The sequence below is a fragment of the Aquarana catesbeiana genome, linkage group LG06, assembly GCF_042186555.1.
Source record: "Aquarana catesbeiana isolate 2022-GZ linkage group LG06, ASM4218655v1, whole genome shotgun sequence".
In the NCBI taxonomy this organism is placed as follows: domain Eukaryota; kingdom Metazoa; phylum Chordata; class Amphibia; order Anura; family Ranidae; genus Aquarana; species Aquarana catesbeiana.
Window position 1 is genome coordinate 398,785,419 of NC_133329.1, and position 22,495 is coordinate 398,807,913.

At 44.5% G+C, this 22,495-nt stretch overlaps 1 protein-coding gene across 1 annotated transcript in view; it reads left to right on the forward strand.

Moving 5' to 3' along the window:
• Window positions 1–19,809: 19,809 nt before the first annotated feature.
• Window positions 19,810–22,495, forward strand: part of MARCHF4 (membrane associated ring-CH-type finger 4) — a 127,863-nt gene continuing 125,177 nt past the window's right edge. The window contains exon 1 of the mRNA XM_073634407.1: window positions 19,810–21,480. Coding sequence (XP_073490508.1) covers window positions 21,046–21,480 — 435 coding nt within the window. The 5' untranslated portion in view covers window positions 19,810–21,045. The remainder of the gene's footprint in view (window positions 21,481–22,495) is intronic.

The window sequence follows — 22,495 nt, forward strand, 5'->3', positions numbered from 1 at the left end:
CAAACAATAGGTGCTGGAACTTAACCACGGCCCCACAAAACCCCTCCCCCTACCCACACCCTCCAAATCACATCAAATAGTGGGTGTGTTCAGTCAAATTTCACGAAAACAGTAGGAGGGTCTTAAAGGGGCATTAGGTACCAGGATTGCATTACACACAGAGTGCGGAGCTGTCACTTGTAAACACAGAAACCAGACTTCTGTGTTTACAAGTTATAGTGGTGAACAGGCACCAAAGGGTCTGAGCCAGAGGTGGTGGAACCGAGCTCCACCAAGTTCCCCCTGAAAAAAAGCCCTGCCCACAGTATATATATGTCATTACTTTGGCACCTAGCCACCATAACCCCGGTATCATTTCTTTCTGTGGGCAATTTGGCGTCTGCTAAATGTGATCTCGGCGGCGGATTGCTTTTAGAGGTGCCGGGAGAGGTGAACCCCACTCCCGCCGCTTTCCGGTCATCTCTAGGTTTACTGGAGCCGTTGGTAAACCCAGAAGCAATCCAATCCTGCTGATGGCTAGGCAGGAAGTCCAGTGAGGGCAAGATGGCCCCCACTCTGCTCTATGTCCTTGGAGGACTAGAGCCACCTCCGACGTCACTTCTGGATCTCGGGCTTAAAGAAATGATTATACATTTTTTATTTTGTTTAAAGTCAAAGTGTCCAAAAAAACATTTTCTTTTGCCGCATACACACGATCGGACTTCTCATGGGAAAAAGATATCACGGCTTTTCCGACGGGATTCCGCTCAAGTTTGCTGAACTTACGACCGTCAAGAACGCGGTAACGTACAACACTATGACAAGCCGAGAAAATGAAGTTCAATGCTTATGAGCCTATATATATGTGAAAAGTGTGGGGGGGCATTTGTATAGCGCCCCCCGGAGTCAATACTTTGTAGAACCCCCTTTCTCTGCAATTACAGCTGCAAGTCTTTTTGGGGATGTCTCTACCAGCTTTGTACATCTAGAGAGGGACATTTTTGCCCATTCTTCTTTGCAAAATAATCTCAAGCTCTGTCAGATTGGATGGAGAACGTCTGTGAACAGCAATTTTCAAGTCTTGCCACAGATTCTCAATTGGATTTAGGTCTGGACTATGACTGGGGCATTCTAACACATGAATATGCTTTGATTTAAACCATTCCATTGTAGCTCTGGCTGTATGTTTAGGGTCGTTGTCCTGCTGGAAGGTGAACCTCCGCCCCAGTCTCAAGTCTTTTGCAGACTCTAACAGGTTTTCATCTTATGCCCTGTACACACGATAGGATTTTCCGACAACAAAATCCATGTTTTTTTTCCGACAGATGTTGGCTCAAACTTGTCTTGCATATAAACGGTCACACAAAGTTGGTCGGAAATTTCGAACGTCAAGAACGCGGTGACGTACAACACGTACGACGAGCCGAGAAAAGGGAAGTTTAATAGCCAGTGCTGCTCTTCTGCTTGATTCCGAGCATGCGGGGAACTTTGTGCGTCAGGATTGTATACAGACGATCAGAATTTACGACGGATTTTGTTGTTGGAAAATTTGAGAACCTTCTCTGATGAATGCTCTCCTTGCCGGTCAGTTTAGGTGGACGGCCATGTCTTGGTAGGTTTGCAGTTGTGCCATACTCTTTCCATTTTCGGATGATGGATTGAACAGAGCTCCGTGAGATGTTCAAATCTTGGGATATTTTTTTATAACCTAACCCTGCTTTATACTTCTCCACAACTTTATCCTTGACCTGTCTGGTGTGTTCCTTGGCCTTCATGATGCTGTTTGTTCACTAAGGTTTTCTTTAACAAACCTCTGAGGGCTTCACAGAACAGCTGTATATATACTGAGATTAAATTCCACACAGGTGGACTCTATTTACTACTTAGGTGACTTCTGAAGGCAATTGGTTCCACCAGATTTTAGTTTGGGGCATTGGAGTAAAGGGGGCTGAATACAAACGCATGCCACACTTTTCACATATTTATTTGTAAAAAATTTAGACAACCATTTATTATTTTTCTTCCACTTCACAATTATGTGCCACTTTGTGTTGGTCTATCACATAAAATCCCAATAAAATACATTTACGTTTTTGGTTGTAACATGACAAAATGTGGAAAATTCAAGGGGTATGAATACTTTTTCAAGGCACTGTATATACTCAAAATTTATTCCAAAGAAAGAAACATGGATTTTAGAGGCACATCCATAGCGTTGAAGTACAAAACAAACTTTTATTTTTTGTTTAAAATTCTCATTATTGACATAACATGTTAAAAACAAAACATGGCGCTCGATCTACACGACGCTCACACCACCTAACACAACCAACTATTACCACAGTGAAACAGATCGATCAATAATGATTCAAATGAAGGGATATCAATAGAAGAAGCAGCTGGTTGGTGGTAGAGACGTAGTGAAGAAAACTCTACACGTTACGCTCCCTTATGCGCTTCTTCAGGAGATCGCAGTAGTGCATGATATACCAAACAGTATAGGCAGGCAAACCTGGAGGGATCATCCACCAATCAACGGTTTCTCATGCCTTAAGCAATGTAGAGCTCGAAAGATCCCTATAAATTGTGTGGGACGGGAGTAATCACCATATCCTCATCAGCCAAACTAGGGAACTTTGAACCAGGCACTAGTACCATACACATGTAGAGGGAAAGCCCAATATGGCTATCCCTATGTGAAGTCCACTTTAAGTGTAGGAGGCCAGTAGATCCCAGTTTTAAGGCCAGAGCTGGTAAATAACGAAGACCCACCATCCGTTCCTCTCCAGACAGAGTGAATCACTCAGTTGGTGGATTTTGGTTGATGACTTTTCTCCAATGCAACACAGATGATGTTCTATTGATGTTCACTAATGACGGCCATAACAGGGCTGATACTAAATAGGTTTTCCTGTACGTCAAAGTTTACATAAGCGGCCTTTCAGGACTAATTGTATCTCTCTGCGTATTGCAACATGAACCAGAGAAACAGAAACCACCGGGGTAATTAGTAGAATAGAGCACGACTCTGCCATAATTAATGTGCTGCTCCATATAACCCATCCAGGACATGAGATCCCTGTGCTGGAAACATGAATAAGTAAAGCAAAACTCCAGCTCTTCAGTCTTGCACAGTTGTATCGGCTCCTCTCTCGTACTGATATTGCCTATTCTGATTTCACTGCACACTGTGAGCTTCTCATAATGTGTATTAGAAGTTGCAGCAAGTCAGATAGAGCCCCGTCTCATTTCCTGTGTGGAGGATACCCAGCATCATTTAGCCCAGTGGTCTCCAAATTATGGCCCGGGGGGGCAGATGCGGCCCTTTGCTTGTTTTTATTTGGGTATCTTATTTGGGGCACTATTTTTTACTTGGGTATTTTATTTGGGGCACTATTTCATCCACTGATACCAACAATAGAACAATGGGGTATATCTGCCCCCCCACTGACACCAATGAAGAGGTACAATTCCTCACAATGACACCAATAATGGAGCAAAACTCCTCCCAGTGACACCAAAGATGGGGCAGTGTTTTTGCCCACTGACATCGGGGGCCTTTTTTACTCCCAATGGCTGTGGTCCGGTCCCCCAAAAGTCTGAAGGACAATAAACTGGTCCTTTGTTTAGAAAGTTTGGAGACCCCCTGACCTAGCCCTTTCCTCTCCAGCCTGACTGTCCCTGGCCAACCACTTACATGCCGACCAGGCTTTTTCTGCCACTTTTTGTTTAAATCAGTATCTTTTGCTAGAAAATTACTTTGAACCCCCAAACATTGTACATTTTTTTTTTTTTTTTAGCAGAGACCCTAGGGAATAAAATGGCATTCGTTGCAATTTTTGCAATGTCACGCGATATTTGTGCAGCAGTTTTGCAAACACCATTTTTTGGAAAAAAAAAATACCTTAACCACTTGCCGCCCGCCCACCGTCAAATGACGGCTGGACAGTGCGGCTCTCGTTCTGGGTGGATGTCATATGAAGGGCTCCCAGAACGACCGCTCTCGTGCGCCCCAGGGGGTACGGTGTTGCTAGGACAAGGCGCGACCCTGATCTGTGTAAAGAGCTGCGGCTGCAGCTCTTTAACCATGTGATCGGCTGTGTCCAATCACGGCCGGTCACCTGTAAACACAGAGATGCCGGTAATCGGCGCTCCTCACCTGACACTGACAGAGTGTGAGGAGAGGAGAGCCGATCAGCGGCATCTCCTCAAAGGGGACATCTAGGGATGTAATCAGAGCACTGATCATCAGTGCCCTGATTACAATTAAGTGCCCACCAGTGCCAGCAATGTATGCCCACCACTGCCAGCAATCAGTTGCAACCAGTGCCCGCAATTGACACCAATCACTGCCCACAAGTGCCAGCAATCAGTGGCCATTAGTGATGCCAGTCAGTGCTGGCTATCAGTGCTGCCCATCAATGCACATCATTGCTGCCCATCAATGCAACCCGTCAATGCCCATCAGTGGCGCCTATCAGTGCCGGCTATCCGTGCCGCCTATCTGTGCCTACCAGTGCCACCCATCAGTGCCGCCTATCAGTGCTCATTAGTGCCACATATCAGTGCCCATAAGTGCGGCATATTCGTGCCTCCTTATCAGTGCCACCTAATCAGTGCCCATAAGTGCCACCTCATCAGTGCCCATCAGTGCAGCCTGTCAGTGCCCATCAGTGAAGGAGAAAAATTACTTATTTCCAAAATTTACTGACAGAAACTAAGAAAAACTTTTTTTTTTTTTCAAAATATTTGGTCTTTTTTTTTTAGGAAAAAATAAAAAACCCAGGAGTGATTAAATACCACCAAAAGAAATCTCTATTTGTGTGAAGAAAATGATAACAATTTCACATGGTTACAGTGTAGCATGACTGCGCAATTGTCATTCAAAGTGTGAGAGCGCTGAAAGCTGAAAAATGGCCTGGGCAGGAGGAGGGTGTAAGTGCCCGGTATTGAGGTGGTATATGAATTAAAAAAATAAGAATATTTACTCAGACTTTTTGTATAATATGAAAGATGAAGTTACACTGAGTAAATAGATACCTACCGTTTTAAAATTGCGCACGCTGGTGGAATGGCGTCAAACTACAGTACCTAAAAATCTCCAAAGGCGACAATTTAAACTCCTTTACCGGCTACCTGTTTAGAGTTGCAGAAGAGGTCTAGGGCTAGAATTATTGCTCTCGCTCCAACGTTTGCGGCAATACCTCACATGTGTGGTGCGAACACCGTTTACATATGCGTGTGCGACCTACGCATGCATTCGCTTCTGTGCGCTAGCACAGAGGGATGGGGACGCTTTACTTTTTTTTTTTTTATTATTATTTATTTTACTAAAGCAAAAATGTCCCTCTCTAGATGTACAAAGCTGGTAGAGACATCCCCAAAAAGACTTGCAGCTGTAATTGCAGAGAAAGGCGATTCTACAAAGTATTGACTCCAGGGGGCGCTATACAAATACCCCCCACACTTTTCACATATTTATTTGTAAAAAATGTTGAAAACAATTTATAATTTTCCTTCCACTTCACAATTATGTGCCACTTTTTGTTGGTCTAGCACAAAAAATCCCAATAAATTACATGTATGTTTTTGGTTGTAACATGAAAAAATGTGGAAAATTTCAAGGGTTATGAATACTTTTTTAAGCCACTGTATGTCATTTTTTTTTTTTTTTTATTAGTAATGGCAGCTATCTGCGATTTTTATCAGGTCTGTGACATTGCGGTGGACAGATCGGAAACTTTTGACACTATTTTGGGACCATTGACATTTATCAGAGCTAAAAATAGCCATTGATTACTGTGTAAATGACACTGGTAGGGAAGGGGTTAACTCTAGGGGGCGATCAAGGGGTTAACTGTGTTCCCTGGGTGTGTTCTAACTGTAGGGGGGATGGGACTGACTAGGGGAGGAGAGAGATCAGTGTTCATACTCAGTATGAACACACAATCTGTCTCCTCTCCCCTGAGAGAACTGGGATTTGTGTGTTTTACACAGATCCCGGTTCTCGCTCTGTCACGAGTGATCACAGGAGGCCGGCGGTCATCTCGCCCGCCGGGCACGCGCATCGGCTTCCGGGGACACGCGGCGCCTGCTGTGACGTCTTAAAGGAGCGACGTACAGCTACGGCCATTTGCCCAGCCGAGCCAACCTGGCGCAGTATAAGGCTGGTCGGCTAGTGGTTAAAAAGTTAATTAAAAAAAAATAATAATATAAAAATAATAATTAACAAAATTATTTTAAGTATTCTGTGTGAAGAAAAAAAAACTAAATTTTCTCAAATATGACTGCAAAAGTGGAGCTATCCTTTAAATTCCAGAGGCTTGATGTTACCTAACCTTTTTTCAGTCCACATTTTATGATAATGTCAGATTTGTACATTAGGGCATCTATCAAGTCACAGATAAACACATTGTGTCCCATTAGAACACTCACCAATAACAAGCTGATCACATCAAAAAAAGATCCAGTCCGCTGCCTTTCATGTGAGTCTGTCACCCGTGATATAGAGACGAAGGGTCTGTCCATTGACGCAGATGGAACATTTTGTTATACAGACCCTCTGGGACGGCTCCCCGGTGACCCCGCAGTGCAGAGGAGCGGACGGCTGATGGAGATAATATTGATCGGAGCCGGTGATCAATGCCGTGGTAAGAGATGACCAGTGATGTGTAAAATGTCAAATACAGCATAGAAATATAAGATGGAAATTATATCCGCTCATAGAGAGTCTTATCTGCTACACCAGGAAGGCTTTTATGTTCGGTGGGTAGTAGACGTGACTTACCACGTCTACTCTGCTCATCAGATACCACCAATTACTCAATAAGGGAAACTATAGTGCATTTTCAGGGGAGTCCATGTTTTAATGATGATACATTTTTCTTTTTTAACCGACTGCAATACATACAGCCAGGTCCATAAATATTGGGACATCGACACAATTCTAATCTTTTTGGCTCTATACACCACCACAATGGATTTGAAATGAAACGAACAAGATGTGCTTTAACTGCAGACTTTTCAGCTTTAATTTGAGGGTATTTACATCCAAATCAGGTGAACAGTGTAGGAATTACAACAGTTTGTATATGTGCTGTGTTTTAAGGGACCAAAAGTAATGGGACAATTGGCTGCTCAGCTGTTCCATGGCCAGGTGTATGTTATGCCCTCATTATCCCATTTACAAGGAGCAGATAAAAGGTCCAGAGTTCATTTCGAGTGTGCTATTTGCATTTGGAATCTGTTGCTGTCAACTCTCAATATGAGATCCAAAGAGCTGTCACTATCAGTGAAGCAAGCCATCATTAGGCTGAAAAAACAAAGCAAACCCATCAGAGAGATAGCAAAAACATTAGGTGTGGCCAAATCAACTGTTTGGAACATCCTTAAAAAGAAAGAACGCACCGGTGAGCTCAGCAACACCAAAAGACCCGGAAGACCACGGAAAACAACTGTGGTGGATGACCGAAGAATTCTTTCCCTGGTGAAGAAAACACCCTTCACAACAGTTGGCCAGATCAAGAACACTCTCCAGGAGGTAGGTGTATGTGTGTCAAAGTCAACAATCAAGAGAAGACTTCACCAGAGTGAATACAGAGGGTTCACCACAAGATGTAAACCATTGGTGAGCCTCAAAAACAGGAAGGCCAGATTAGCGTTTGCCAAACAACATCTAAAAAAGCCTTCACAGTTCTGGAACAACATCCTATGGACAGATGAGACCAAGATCAACTTGTACCACAGTGATGGGAAGAGAAGAGTATGGAGAAGGAAAGGAACTGCTCATGATCCAAAGCATACCACCTCATCAGTGAAGGATGGTGGTGGTAGTGTCATGGCGTGGGCATGTATGGCTGCCAATGGAACTGGTTCTCTTGTATTTATTGATGATGTGACTGCTGACAAAAGCAGCAGGATGAATTCTGAAGTGTTTCGGGCAATATTATCTGCTCCTATTCAGCAAAATTCTTCAGAACTCATTGGACGGCACTTCACAGGGCAGATGGACAATGACCCGAAGCTTACTGCGAAAGCAACCAAAGAGTTTTTTAAGGGAAAGAAGTGGAATGTTATGCAATGGCCAAGTCAATCACGTGACCTGAATCCGATTGAGCATGAATTTCACTTGCTGAAGACAAAACTGAAGGGAAAATGCCCCAAGAACAAGCAGGAACTGAAGACAGTTGCAGTAGAGGCCTGGCAGAGCATCACCAGGTGTGAAACCCAGCGTCTGGTGATGTCTATGTGTTCCACACTTCAGGCTGTAATTGACTGCAAAGGATTTGCAACCAAGTATTAAAAAGTGAAAGTTTGATGGATGATTGTTAATCTGTCCCATTACTTTTGGTCCCTTAAAAAGTGGGAGGCACATTTACAAACTGTTGTAATTCCTACACCGTTCACCTGATTTTGGATTAAATACCCTCAAATTAAAGCTGAAAGTCTGCAGTTAAAGCACATCTTGTTCGTTTCATTTCAAATCCATTGTGGTGGTGTATAGAGCCAAAAAGATTAGAATCGTGTCAATGTCCCAATATTTATGGACCTGACTGTACAATGCTCAGCATAAATGAGTACACCCCTTTTAAAAAGTAAAATTTTGACAAAACCTGAGTTTTATAGAACATTTGTTTAGCTCATTACATGAAAGTAAGTTTAATAATATAACTTAGGTTACAAAATCTTCAGTTTTACTCAAATTAGTTGATGCAAAAATGAATACACCCCACAACATAAACGACTCCATCTAGTATTTTGTACGACCTCCATGATTTGTAAGGACAGCACCAAGTCTTCTAGGCATGGAATGAACAAGTTGGCGACATATTGCAACATCGATCTTTTTCCATTCTTCAAGAATGACCTCTTTTAGAGCCTGGATGTTGGATGGAGAGTGATGCTCGCCTATTCCCCATAGGTGTTCCCTGATTGGGTTCAGCTCAGGAGACATACTTGGCCACTGAATCACTTTCACCCTGTTCTTCTTCAGAAATGCAACCGCGGCCTTAGATGTGTGCTTTGGATCATTGTCATGTTGGAAAAATGCACAACGACCAGGGGCACGGAGTGATGCTACCACATTTTGTCATGTTACAACTCTTGGTAATTAGGATTTTGCTGTCTAAAATTTAGCTTTGCTCCTAAGACTTTCATTGGGGTGTATTCATTTTTGCAACATGATGTTGAATGAATCTGATAGGAAAAATACTTTTTTTTGTGTGTGTGCAAGTTAACCAAATCTTGGTTGCAATCAATGGCCCGCATTTGTGGGAGTATTTCGTAATATAGTGTCCCATAGAAAATGTTGCGGTTTGCAAGTGGTTTACCAGGATTATGGCAGAACCTATTGGTATTGTGTTTTTCAGCTGGCAGCTGGCCTTCTCTTAAAAGCGTTCCGAGCAGCTCGTCAGCCGCTGGATGGCTTTCAGAAGCGGCAGGAAGGGGCGTCCCCCCGCCGTGGCGCCTATGTTTCCTAGGCTTAGCGTTTTTGACGAAACAACCCGACGGTGCCATCGGCTGGTCACACAGGCAATTAAGGAGTAGATCCACCTTGGTTGCCTCTATGGCCTTGGAGGACTGGAGCTTTTGCCTTTAGAGGTAAACAAGAGATTTGGGGTCTTTATGATCCCATATCTCTCCATAAAGAGGAGCAGCAGGTGATTGGCTTCAGGATGGTCCTAGCAGCCAATCACCTGTTTATTAATACAAAAACCCCGGCAGCTCCCCGCTCCCGAACTCTGTTCAATGCTGTGCTTCCCACACTCGGTCCAGAAATGTTCTGCCTCCTGCTCTTCGCTTTGTCTAAGGTGGGAGAGTGAAAGGGGGGGGGGGGGGGCACAGGACACTACTCTGACTGGTGTGTGGGGGAAAAATGTGAAGGGAGGGCAGTGACGGAAACTGGAGGCCCCTAAATAGCATGACTGTGGTTCCGGATGAAGTAGCGGCTCGGTCTGTGTGTGAGGAGGAGGGCAGTGCTGTGCTGTGCGGAGGGGGGATGTGAAGAGGGGTAGTGCCTGGGGGGGGGGGGGGGGGGTGTGCTAAGGGGCAGTGCTTGGGGTTGGGGGTGATGCAAAAGGAGGGGGCAGTGCTAAGGAGGGGCAGTGCTGGGGGGGGGGTAAAATGTGAAGTGGGGCAGTAAAATGTGAGAGGGGGGCAGGTGCTGTGAGGGGGAGGTGTGATGTAAAGGTAGGGAGCAGTGCTGTAGGGGGCGGGGGAGGAGGGGTTAGGGGGTGATGTAAAGGGGGACCAATGCGGTGGGGGGGGGGGTTGTTAATGTGAGGAAGGCAGAACATGCTATTGTGGGGGGGTTGTGGTGATGTGAGAGGGGGCAGTGCAGTGGGGGGAGATGTAAAGGGGGTGGGGCAGTTCTGTGGGGGAGATGTAAAGGGGGGGCAGTGCTGTCTGGGGAGATGTAAAGGGGGCAGTTCTGTGGGGGTAGATGAAAAGGGGGGCAGTGCTGTCTGGGGAGATGTAAAGGGGGGCAGTTCTGTGGGGGGTAGATGTAAAGAGGGGGCAGTGCTGTGGGGGAGATGTAAAGGGGGCAGTTCTGTGGTGGGAGATGTAAAGGGGGGCAGTGCTGTGGGGGGGGAGATGTAAAGGGTCAAAGAACAGTACAGGGGTGAGGGGGTGAGAAGAAGGCACAGTTCTGCTGGGGGGAGATGTAAAGGGGGGCAGTGCTGTCTGGGGAGATGTAAAGGGGGGGCAGTTCTGTGGGGGTAAGATGTAAAGGGGGGGCAGTGCTGTGGGGGAGATGTAAAGGGGGGCAGTTCTGTGGGGGTAGATGTAAAGGGGGGGCAGTGCCGTGGAGGAGATGTAAAGGGGGGCAGTTCTGTGGTGGGAGTTGTAAAGGGGGGGGCAGTGCTGTGGGGGGATATGTAAAGGGTCAAAGGACAGTACAGGGGTGAGGGGGTGAGAAGAAGGCACAGTTCTGCTGGGGGGGGGTGATGTGAAATCGGCAGAGGACAGTACTGTGGGGGAGGAATGTGAAGGGGCAGAGGACAGTACCGTGCAGCAGGGGTGGTGATTTAAATAGGGGGGGGTGGGGTTTGAGGACTGCTGTGAATAAAGGGGGTGTGTGATGTGAAGGGGGTTCAGTACACTATTGTAAAGGGTGGGGGGGGGGTGCAGGGGGCCTAAGAACATTATTGTTAAGGGGTAACTGATGTGAAGTGGGGGACTGTGATTTGTGGGGGGAACTGAGGACTCTGAATTAAAGGATTGTCATATAGAAAGAAAGGGTCTGTTCGGAGTCGGGCCTCTGTTGAAAATAAATTTGAATTCAATTTATATTCAGTGTTTTTAAAATACGTTTTAATTCAGAGAATGTGCGTTTACTTTGTACTCACTGCAAACGTTACCCAGACACTGAGAACAAAAATATGTTTTCACCACATTGAAAAAGGAAATAAACGCGCTTCTCTAATCGCTGAGTATTATTATTATTTGTTATTATTATTATTTTTTATGCGCTTGGCAGGAAAAAAAAAATGGAAGAGATTCTAGAAAATGATACAAGGTTTTCACACTTCGGCTCAGCAGGCTTTTCATTAATGAAGGAAGATGGATGAATAATGAAAGCGGTCTGCAGACTGCGTTACACAACTCCATGTTCCCCGCAGAGCCCCCATACCGGCCTGTTATAAAACAAAGAAAACTCCCCCTCCACCGCCAGGCTCGGCATTCCAGGAACGGGGTCTGTAGATGAATGTGGAGGTGGGGAGAGGAGAGCGGTAAATGCATGGCCAAATAACAGAAAACGCAGAACAAAAGAAGCCATTTGTTAAAGAGTACCTGTCATAACTGTTCATTGTAGCTCTTTTATCTGGTGACAAAGGGTGGGCAGGAGGGGCAGCTGCCCTGGGCACAGTGGAGCAAGGGGGGCAGAGAATGGACACAGGGTAGTAAGCCCATTCTACAGCGTGCGTTAACCACTTGAAGACCAGGCTTTTTCTGGCACTTTTTGTTTACAGGTTTCAGGCTGGGTTCACATATATGCGAATTGGATGCGGTTTTCCCTGCATTCAAATCGCTTGACAGGTGAGTGTGACCGCATTCAAAAAGGGTCCTATTGCATTTGGGTCTGATTCAGGTGCTAATTCAGGCAAAAATTCAGACGTTATTCGCACCTGAACCGGTGACCAGGAACGCACCAGACACCGGGCGTGTAAACCTGGCCTAAACCAGTATTGTATGCTAGAAAATGACTTATAAACCCCCAAACATTATGCTTTTTTTTTTTTTTTTTTAGCAGAGACCCTAGGGAATAAAATGCCAATTGTTGCAATTTTTATGTCACACGACAGTATTTGCTCAGCGGTTTTTCAAACGTAAATTTTTTGGAATTCTTTTTTTTTAATAAATAAAAAGAAAAAAAAAACACAATGCATACCCAATTTTTTTGTAAAATATGAAAGATGATGTTATGCTGAGTAAATAGATACCTAACATGTCACGATTTAAAATTGCGCACACTCGTGGAATGGCGAAAAACTACGGTACTTAAAAATCTCCATAAGCGACGATTTAAATGCTTTTACAGGTTACCTGTTTAGAGTTACAGAGGAGGCCTAGTGCTAGAATTATTGCTCTCTTATGCCCCGTACACACGGTCGGACTTTATTCGGACATTCCGACAACAAAATCCTAGGATTTTTTTCCGACGGATGTTGGCTCAAACTTGTCTTGCATACAAATGGTAACACAAAGTTGTCTGAAAATCCGATCGTTTTAAACGCGGTGACGTAAAACATGTACGTCGGGACTATAAACGGGGCAGTGGCCAATAGCTTTCATCTCTTTATTTATTCTGAGCATGCGTGGCACTTTGTCCGTCGGATTTGTGTACACACGATCGGAATTTCCGACAACGGATTTTGTTGTCGGAAAATTTTATCTCCTGCTCTCCAACTTTGTGTGTCGGAAAATCCGATGGAAAATGTCCGATGGAGCCCACACACGGTCGGAATTTCCGACAACACGCTCCGATCGGACATTTTCCATCGGAAAATCCGACCGTGTGTACGGGGCATAACACTTGCGGTGATACCTCACATGTGTGGTTCAAATACCGTCTGCATATGCATGCGCGACTTATGTATGCATTTGCTTCTGCACGCAAGCACGGAGGGTTGGGGGCGCTTTACTTTTTTAATGTTTTTTTTTAATTATTCATTTTACTTTTTATTTTTACACTGCCCTTTCATTTATTTTTTTTTCACTTACAGTGGCTTGAAGAAGTATTCATACCCCTTGAAATGTTCCACATTTTGTCATGTTACAACCAGAAATGTAAATGTATTTTATTGGGATTTTATGTGATAGATCAACACAAAGTGGCTCATAATTGTGAAGTGGAAGGAAAATGATAAATGGTTTTCAAAATTTTTTACAAATAAATATGCATTTGTGTTCAGCCCCCCCCGGAGTCAATACTTTGTAGAACCCCCTTTCTCTGCAATTACAGCTGCAAGTCTTTTTGGGGATGTCTCTACCAGCTTTGCAAATCTAGAGAGGGACATTTTAGCCCATTCTTCTTTGTAAAATATCTCAAGCTCTGTCATATTGGATGGAGAGCGTCTGTGAACAGCAATTTTTCAGTCTTGCCACAGATTCTCAATTGGATTTAGGTCTGGACTGTGACTGAGCCATTCTAACACATGAATATGCTTTGATCTAAACCATTCCATTGTAGCTCTGGCTGTATGTTTAGGGTGGTTGTCCTGCTGGAAGGTGAACCTCCGCCCCAGTCTCAAGTCTTTTGCAGACTGTGATGCCGCATACACACGAGCAGACTTTACGGCAGACTTGGTGCGGCGGACTTTTCGACGGACTTTCCGAATGAACGGACTTGCCTACACACGATCAACCAAAGTCCGATGGATTCATATGTGAGTAGCCAGTAGCCAATAGCTGCCCTAGCGTCGGCTTTTGTCCGTCGGACTAGCATACAGACGAGTGGACTTTTTGACTGGACTCGAGTCCGTTGGAAAGATTTGAAACATGTTTCATTTCTAGGTCTGTCGAACTTTTGGGAAAAAAAAGTCTGCTGGAGCCCACACACGATCGAATTATCCGACAGACTCCGGTCCGCCGGACCAAGTCTGCCGTAAAGTCCACTTGTGTGTACGCGGCATAACAGGTTTTCTTCAAAGATTGTCCTGTATTTGGCTCCATCCATCTTCCCATCAACTCTGACCAGCTTCCCTGTCCCTGCTAAAGAAAAGCATCTCCACAACATGATGCTGCCACCACCGTGTTTCACGGTGGGGATGGTGTGTTCAGGGTGATGTGCAGTGTTAATTTTCTGCCACGCATAGTGTATTGCTTTAAGGCCAAAAGTTCATATTTTGGTCTCATCTCACCACCAGAGCACCTTCTTCCACATGTTTGCTGTGTCCCCCACATGGCTTCTCGCAAACTGCAAATGGGACTTCTTATGGCTTTCTTTCAGCAATGTCTTTCTTCTTGTTACTCTTCCATAAAGGGCAGATTTGTGGAGAGCACGACTAATAGTTGTCCTGTGGACAGATTCTCCCACCTGAGCTGTGGATCTCTGCAGCTCCTCCAGAGTTACCATGGACCTCTTGGTTCTTCTCTGATGAATGCTCTCCTTGCCCGGCCTGTCAGTTTAGGTGGACGGCCATGTCTTGGTAGGTTTGCAGTTGTACCATACTCTTTCCATTTTCGGATGATGGATTGAACAGAGCTCCGTGAGATGTTCAAAGTTTGCTTTATACTTCTCCACAACTTTTTCCCTGACCTGTCTGGTGTGTTCCTTGGCCTTTATGATAATCTTTGTTCACTAAGGTTCTCTAACAAACCTCTGAGGGCTTCACAGAACAGCTGTATTTATACTGAGCTTAAATTACACACAGATGGACTCTATTTACTAATTAGTTGACTTCTGAAGGCAATTAGTTCCACTAGATTTTAGTTAGGGGTATCAGAGTAAAGGGGGCTGAATACAAATGCACCCCACACTTTTCAGATATTTATTTGTAAAAAAATTTGAAAAATATACAATTATGTGCCACTTTGTGTTGGTCTATCACATAAAATCCCAATAAAATACATTTACGTTTTTGGTTGTAACATGACAAAATGTAGAAAATTTCAAGGGGTATGAATACTTTTTAAAGGCACTGTTTATTCCTACTACAAGGAATGTAAACATCCCTTGTAATAGAAATAAGGATGACAGGTCCTCTTAATGGAGAGATCAGGGGGTCAAATTGATCCCAAATCTCTCTTTTACCTATAAAAACAAAAGATCAAAAAAAAAAAAATAGTTGATCTTTTGGTTAAAAAAAAAAATTTCTTACAGCCTGGACTGGAAGTGATGTCATGATGTCACTCCGGTCCTCCAAGGCCATAGAGGCGATCAAAGAGTGTTAACTCTTTGATCACCTATGGAAGCATCCGGCCACAGTGGGCGAACCATAGGAAACAGTAAGCCTGGGAAACACTGGTGAGTGGCGGGAGGGGAGGTGGGGGGACCTCCCCTCCCGCCGCTTCAGAAACCGTTCCAGTGGCTCATGAGCCGCTCAAACTGGTTTCTTGAGAAAGCCGACCGCCTGCAGAAAAAAATGGTACCGGGTTATGACTGATAGTTTTAGCCATAATCCTGGTAAACCACTTGCAGACCGCAACGTATATACAGTACATATTTACTGCGATTGGCAAGTACCTGTAATACTGTTCATTGTAGACCTATTATCCGGTGACCAGGGCTGGGACACGGGGTGGGCAGGAGAGGCAGCTGCCTTGGGCACAGTGGTGCAAGTGGAGCAACTGGGGCAGAGAATGAACACAGGGCGGTAAATCCATTCTACGGCGCATGTGTTAACAGTGGGGGAGGGGTGCAGTTCTGCATACTTGCCCTGGGCACTAGATGAACCTGTCGAGGTACTGCCAGTTACCTCTGACCTTCCTTCCAGTCTTGCACAGTTGTAACGGCTCCTCTCCTGTACTGAAATGGATTACTCTGATTTCACCGCACACTTTGAGCTTCTCACAATGTGCATTAGAAGCTGCAGCAAGTCAGATAGAGCCTGCCTCATTACCTGGCTGGAGGACATCCAGAATCATCTAGCTCTTCCCCCCCCCCCAGCCTGACTGTCCCTGGCCCACCCCCTGTCACTCATTGAAATTCAGTTTTTTCAATCATGGAGGCTCCAGCCTTGTTTACATTAGTCCATTTGGAATTGCGTACACAATCGCTGAGATTTTTGCAGTTTGAAAGTGGTTATCTCCTGAATGCGGTCCAAGCGGCTCATCAGCTGCTGGATCGCTTTCAGAAGCAGCATGAGAGGACGTTCCCCCTCCCTCCCCTCCCACCGCTCGCCGGTGTTTCTCAGGCTTACCGGTTTCACCGGCATACCCGAGAAACAATCCAATGGTGCGGACGGCTGGTCACAGAGGTTACCAGAGACCAGATTTTCTCTAATCGCCTCCATGGCCTTGAAGGACCGGAGCAACGTAATTTTTTAAAGCAAAAGATCAAAATTATTATTATTATAATTATATATATATATATATATATATATATATATATATATATATATATATATATATTCTTTTGTTTTTAAAGGTAAAGAAGAGATATGGGTCTATTTGACCCCAGATCTCTCCATAAAGCGGACCTGTCATCCTTATTTCTTTTACCAGGAATGTTTACATTCCTGATAATAGGAATAAAAGTGATTAAAAAAAAAAGGGACAGTTTAAAATAAAAAAATAAAATAAGAAAAAAAAATGCAAAGCGCCCCCATTCCTCCGTGCTCACGTGTAGAAGCGAACGCATATATGTAAGTCGTGCACGCATATATAAACTGTGTTTGCACCACACATCTGAGGTATCGCAGCGAACGTTAGATCGCAGGGCCAACTCTGCAACTGTAAACAGGTAACCTGTAAACATTTTTAAAGTGTCACCTATGGAGATTTTGGCACAAGTGCAATTTTATATATATACAGTGGGGACAGAAAGTATTCAGACCCCTTTAAATTTTTCACTCTTTGTTATATTGCAGCCATTTACTAAAATCATTTAAGTTCATTTTTTTCCTCATTAATGTACACACAGCACCCCATATTGTACACACATCACCCCATATTGACAGAAAAACACAGAATTGTTGACATTTTTGCAGATTTATTAAAAAAGAAAAACTGAACTATCACATGGTCCTAAGTATTCAGACCCTTTGCTCAGTATTTAGTAGAAGCACCCTTTTGATCTAATACAGCCATGAGTCTTTTTGGGAAAGATGCAACAAGTTTTTCACACCTGGATTTGGGGATCCTCTGCCATTCCTCCTTGCAAATCCTCTCCAGTTCTGTCAGGTTGGATGGTAAACGTTGGTGGACGGCCATTTTTAGGTCTCTCCAGAGATGCTCAATTGGGTTTAAGTCAGGGCTCTGGCTGGGCCATTCAGGAACAGAGTTGTTGTGAAGCCACTCCTTCGTTATTTTAGCTGTGTGCTTAGGGTCATTGTCTTGTTGGAAGGTAAACCTTCGGCCCAATCTAAGGTCCTGAGCACTCTGGAGAAGGTTTTCGTCCAGGATATCCCTCTACTTGGTCGCATTCATCTTTCCCTCGATTGCAACCAGTCGTCCTGTCCCTGCAGCTGAAAAATACCCACACAGCATGATGCTGCCACCACCATGCTTCACTGTTGGGACTGTATTGGACAGGTGATGAGCAGTGCCTGGTTTTCTCCACACATACCGCTTAGAATTAAGGCCAAAAAGTTCTATCTTGGTCTCATCAGACCAGAGAATCTTATTTCTCACCATCTTGGAGTCCTTCAGGTGTTTTTTTAGCAAACCCGACTGGTGGAGGGCTGCAGTGATGGTTGACTTTCTACACCTTTCTCCCATTACCCGACTGCATCTCTGGAGCTCAGCCACAGTGATCTTTGGGTTCTTCTTTACCTCTCTCACCAAAGGCTCTTCTCCCCCGATAGCTCAGTTTGGCCGGACGGCCAGCTCTAGGAAGGGTTCTGGTCGTCCCGAACGTCTTCCATTTAAGGATTATGGAGGCCACTGTGCTCTTAGGAACCTTAAGTGCAGCAGAAATTTTTTTGTAACCTTGGCCAGATCTGTGCCTTGCCACAATTCTGTCTCTGAGCTCTTCAGGCGGTTCCTTTGACCTCATGATTCTCATTTGCTCTGACATGAACTGTGAGCTGTAAGGTCTTATATAGACAGGTGTGTGGCTTTCCTAATCAAGTCCAATCAGTATAATCAAACACAGCTGGACTCAAATGAAGGTGTAGAACCATCTCAATGATGATCAGAAGAAATGGACAGCACCTGAGTTAAATATATGAGTGTCACAGCAAAGGGTCTGAATACTTAGGACCATGTGATATTTCAGTTTCTCTTTTTTAATAAATCTGCAAAAATGTCAACAATTCTGTGTTTTTCTGTCAATATGGGGTGCTGTGTGTACATTAATGAGGAAAAAAATGAACTTAAATGATTTTAGCAAATGGCTGCAATATAACAAAGAGTGAAAAATTTAAGGGGGTCTGAATACTTTCCGTCCCCACTATATATATATATATATATATATATATATATATATATATATATAATGTTTGGGGGTTATAAGTAATTTTCTAGCAAAAAATATTGATTTAAACTTTTAAACAAGAGTGCCAGAAAAGGCTTTGTCTATGTAACTGTTAGCGAATATAGTTACAGCTCCAGTTTTTAATAACCTTATTTCCGGGAGAATCGCAGTTCCCGAGCCATCCCTGTACACCGCCACTGCGAACAGCGGCAATTCAGTCAGACAGCTTGCGCTCTTCCGCAATGTCATTTCTAGACAGCCATCTGTCCAGCCATGAAAACATCCCCCCCCCCCCCACTCAACCATTCTGTTCGTTTACTAAGGCTGCAACGCAAGGACCTGCTGTGTGGATGCACAGGCTGCCATAACTCGTAGCAACCATTTTGGTTTTAATTTATGCTCTTCTATATGCTCTTTGCCTAAATAAGCATTTACTGTATGTGTTCTGCTTTTTTTTATCCTCTGTTTTTCGCATAAACGTTTTATTTATTTGTTTTTATTATTTTATCACAATTTTTTTATTATTTTTTTGTTGCATAAACATTTTATTTATTTGTTTTTATTATTTTATCACTATTTTTTTTTTTGCATAAACGTTTTATCTATTTGTTTTTATTATTTTTATCACTTTTTTTTATTAACATTTGTTGCATAAATGTTTTGTTTGTTTTTATTACTTTATCACAATTTTTTTATTATTTTTTGTTGCATAAACATTTTATTTATTTGTTTTTATTGTTTCATCACTTTTTTTTTTTTTTTTTTGCATAAACCTTTTATCCATTTGTTTTTATTATTTTTAACACTTTTTTTATTAACATTTGTTGCATAAACGTTTTGTTTATTTGTTATTTTTATTTTATCACAATTTTTTTTTTTTTTTGCATAAACGTTTTATTTATTTGTTTTTATTATTTTATCACAATTATTTTTTTGTTGCATAAACGTTTTATTTATTTGGTTTTATTATTTTATCACTTTTTTATTTTGTATTATTTTTTGTTGCATAAACATTTTTTTTTTAATTATTATTTTATTACAATTTTAGTTTTTTTTTTTGCAAAAGAGACAAAAGCCCAGCTTGCCTCCCGGTTCATTATCTACACTGGCATTGAGCTGCTTGGAAGGCTGATAGTAAGAGGATCTTCTTGTCAATAAGACTTTCCCTTGTCTGGAAAGTAATCCAGCATCCCCCCCCCCTCCTTCATCTACCACCACCTCCTCCCTCCCCAACCGCCTGCGTCAGTCCCCCCAGCAGCGTGACGTTGTCAGACTGGGAGGGAGCTGTCCACAGCACAGAGTGCTGAAACTGCAGCAGCAGCCTAAACTGCCAGCACCTTGCCCAGTCCATACCCCCTTTCTCCACCAGCCCTTGCTGCAATACCTACACCCAAGAAGAAGGCCAGTGGCCAGGGGATCCAAGAGATGCTCCCTTCAGACCTTCTCTAAAGAGAGAAAAGAAAAGAAGGGAAAGAGCCCCGTCTACATTGCAAGGAAGGAAATTCTTCCTCTTGCATCCCAGGGAGGTAGCAACAGCAGCAGCGAGCTCAACCAACAGCAGTATCCACACCGTCCTCATCATCGCCAGCTGGACCAGCGTGCTGATAGGAGCCTTGCTGGGACTTAGGGGGGGGAGACGCTGGAGCGTCTGGCTGGCTCGACCCAAGGGGGCTGCCCGTGTTCAGAGACCGGTAAGGCGATGGTTGCATGCCATGCCAAGGCGAAGGAGCACAAACAGCAGCACAGGAAAGGCTCATGAGCATTCGGCGGGGAACGGGCTCCTTGGCATCGAGGTGGGGTGAAGAAGGCGCAAGGTATGCAGCCAGCTTGACTGCTCCCGAAAAGAAGAAGAACCATCTTTATTATTTCATTTTTTTAAACATTTTTTTTCCGGAATTTTGGCTCCTGGTTGACGTTGTTGAATGGAGGAGACGTGAGGCGAAATCTCATCGTAATTTCCCACAGAGGTTGCGATCTTTTTTTTTTTTTGATGGCACACCCCTGACCCCCTTGGTTTTGTATATATATATATATATTAAGGTATTTATCCACGACATGCAAAGATTGCCCCCTGTTTTTCTAAGGAGGGACCGCCGGGACCATTACAAAAAAATTTTTATGATTATTTCCTAAAATCATATAAGGTGTCATCCGGTAATTTCCTTTTGATAAGACGTTTTTAATCTCCAGGTGTACTTTTTATTGGGTTTGAATAAGAGTTAGAGGGGAGGAACGAAGCAGACAGCCTTTTTTTTGCAGCTAATGTTCCGTTTTATACACTTAATCCCCCTTTGTCGGGCAGATTAACCCCGTTTTTCATCGATCAGTAGTCGAAAAGTTAGGCCAGGTCGGGGGGGGGGGTCAAGGCCTACAGAGCACAAGTTTGAGGGATATTACACTGCACATTCTTAGGTGCTGATCGGGGGCCCCCTCCCCCCACGACACTTTTTTCCCCCTTATCTTTTTTTGGAGTGAAAGGCCCTCACATGTTCTTGAGAACCGTCTTGCTTTTATGGTGCTGTGGATTACTGAGTCCAAGACAGATGTTGCGCCATCAGGGTCTCCTCAAGTGCCGATGCCGCATGCTTTTCAATGACTTGAAGGTCCTCCTGCTCCGGCGCCCACCGCAGACGCCCAGTTTGCCCATGAACAGCACAGATCTGGGTTTGGCAGCCAACAATAACACGTTGACCGCCTTGGGGCGAGCTTGGAGGGTTCCGGGAGGTGGGGCGACTCCTGAGGAGGATTGGTGCTATCCTGCGACGGCCCCGGGACTTCAGCACCAGCCCACGTCGGTGGTCAGTAGTACTTCCTCAGACGAGTTTTGCAAAGGAAAAAATGAGGACAGGTACTCTTTGGGAAGCTTGGACAGTGGCATGAGGACACCTCTCTGCAGGATTTGCTTCCAAGGACCTGAACAGGTGGGTCCTATTTGTGTGGATGTAATTGTAAAAAAATAATTTGCCTGTTGGTCATTGAGGACAGTGATGGCTTGCTAAGTTAACACTGTGTGTAAGGCTTGCTTCACAGCTACAGGTGCGACCAGGGCCGTAGATAAGAGGGTACCACCGGTCAACCTGCACGGGGCCCAGGCCAGCAGGGGGGTCCAGGCAGCTGGGTGAATCGGATGTGGGCAGGGAGGGTGATCGTCACGGCGGGGGGCAAACACTGTTACCCATCCCCTATATGGCTCTCTCTGCAGCAACTGAAAGCTGGCTTCTGCTCCTCTTCCTCCTGCTGGCTTTCAGCTGCTGCAGAGAGAGCCATAGTGGGGATGGGTTCCAGTAATCCCCCCCCCCGCGCGCCCACACCGATCACCCTCCCTGTGCACCATAAACTTCCCCCTGCTGCCCAGGCCCCCCTCTACCCCTGCAGTGCTACCGGCTTCCCTCCTCTCCTTCCCACCAGCAGCTTCAGGATGGAGAGTAGGGGAAGGCTCCAGTAAATATGTGACATTTGCCAGCCCCTTCCTTTCCTGAATGAACACAATGAGTGACCAATCACTCGCTGTGTTCATTCATAACTGAAGCATAATAAACTATGTTTATTTTGGGGGGGGGGGCACTGTCAGGTTGGCTGTACGGGGCCTCGTGGTTTCTAACAGCAGCACTGGGTGTGACCAAGCATGGGCGCATTTCCCCGCTTTGCGTGTAGGACAGCCCATTTATTTCAGCGGGACGCCCTACAGGCAAGAAATGCAGAAAAGTAGTCCCTGACTATTTTCCCGAAAATGAGCACCATGCACTGTGGTGCACGCAAAACCGTGCACGGGTACAGATGCCTGGGGGTGGCATTAGCAAATAATAGCAGCACTGCACGTCTGCTAAATGCCAGCGCGTTTCTTATGTCGGGAAATGATGTGATTTTGCGTGCGTTCCTGGCATGCATTAGTCTAAGGCAGGGGGTCTCCAAACTTTCTAAACAAAAAGCCAGTTT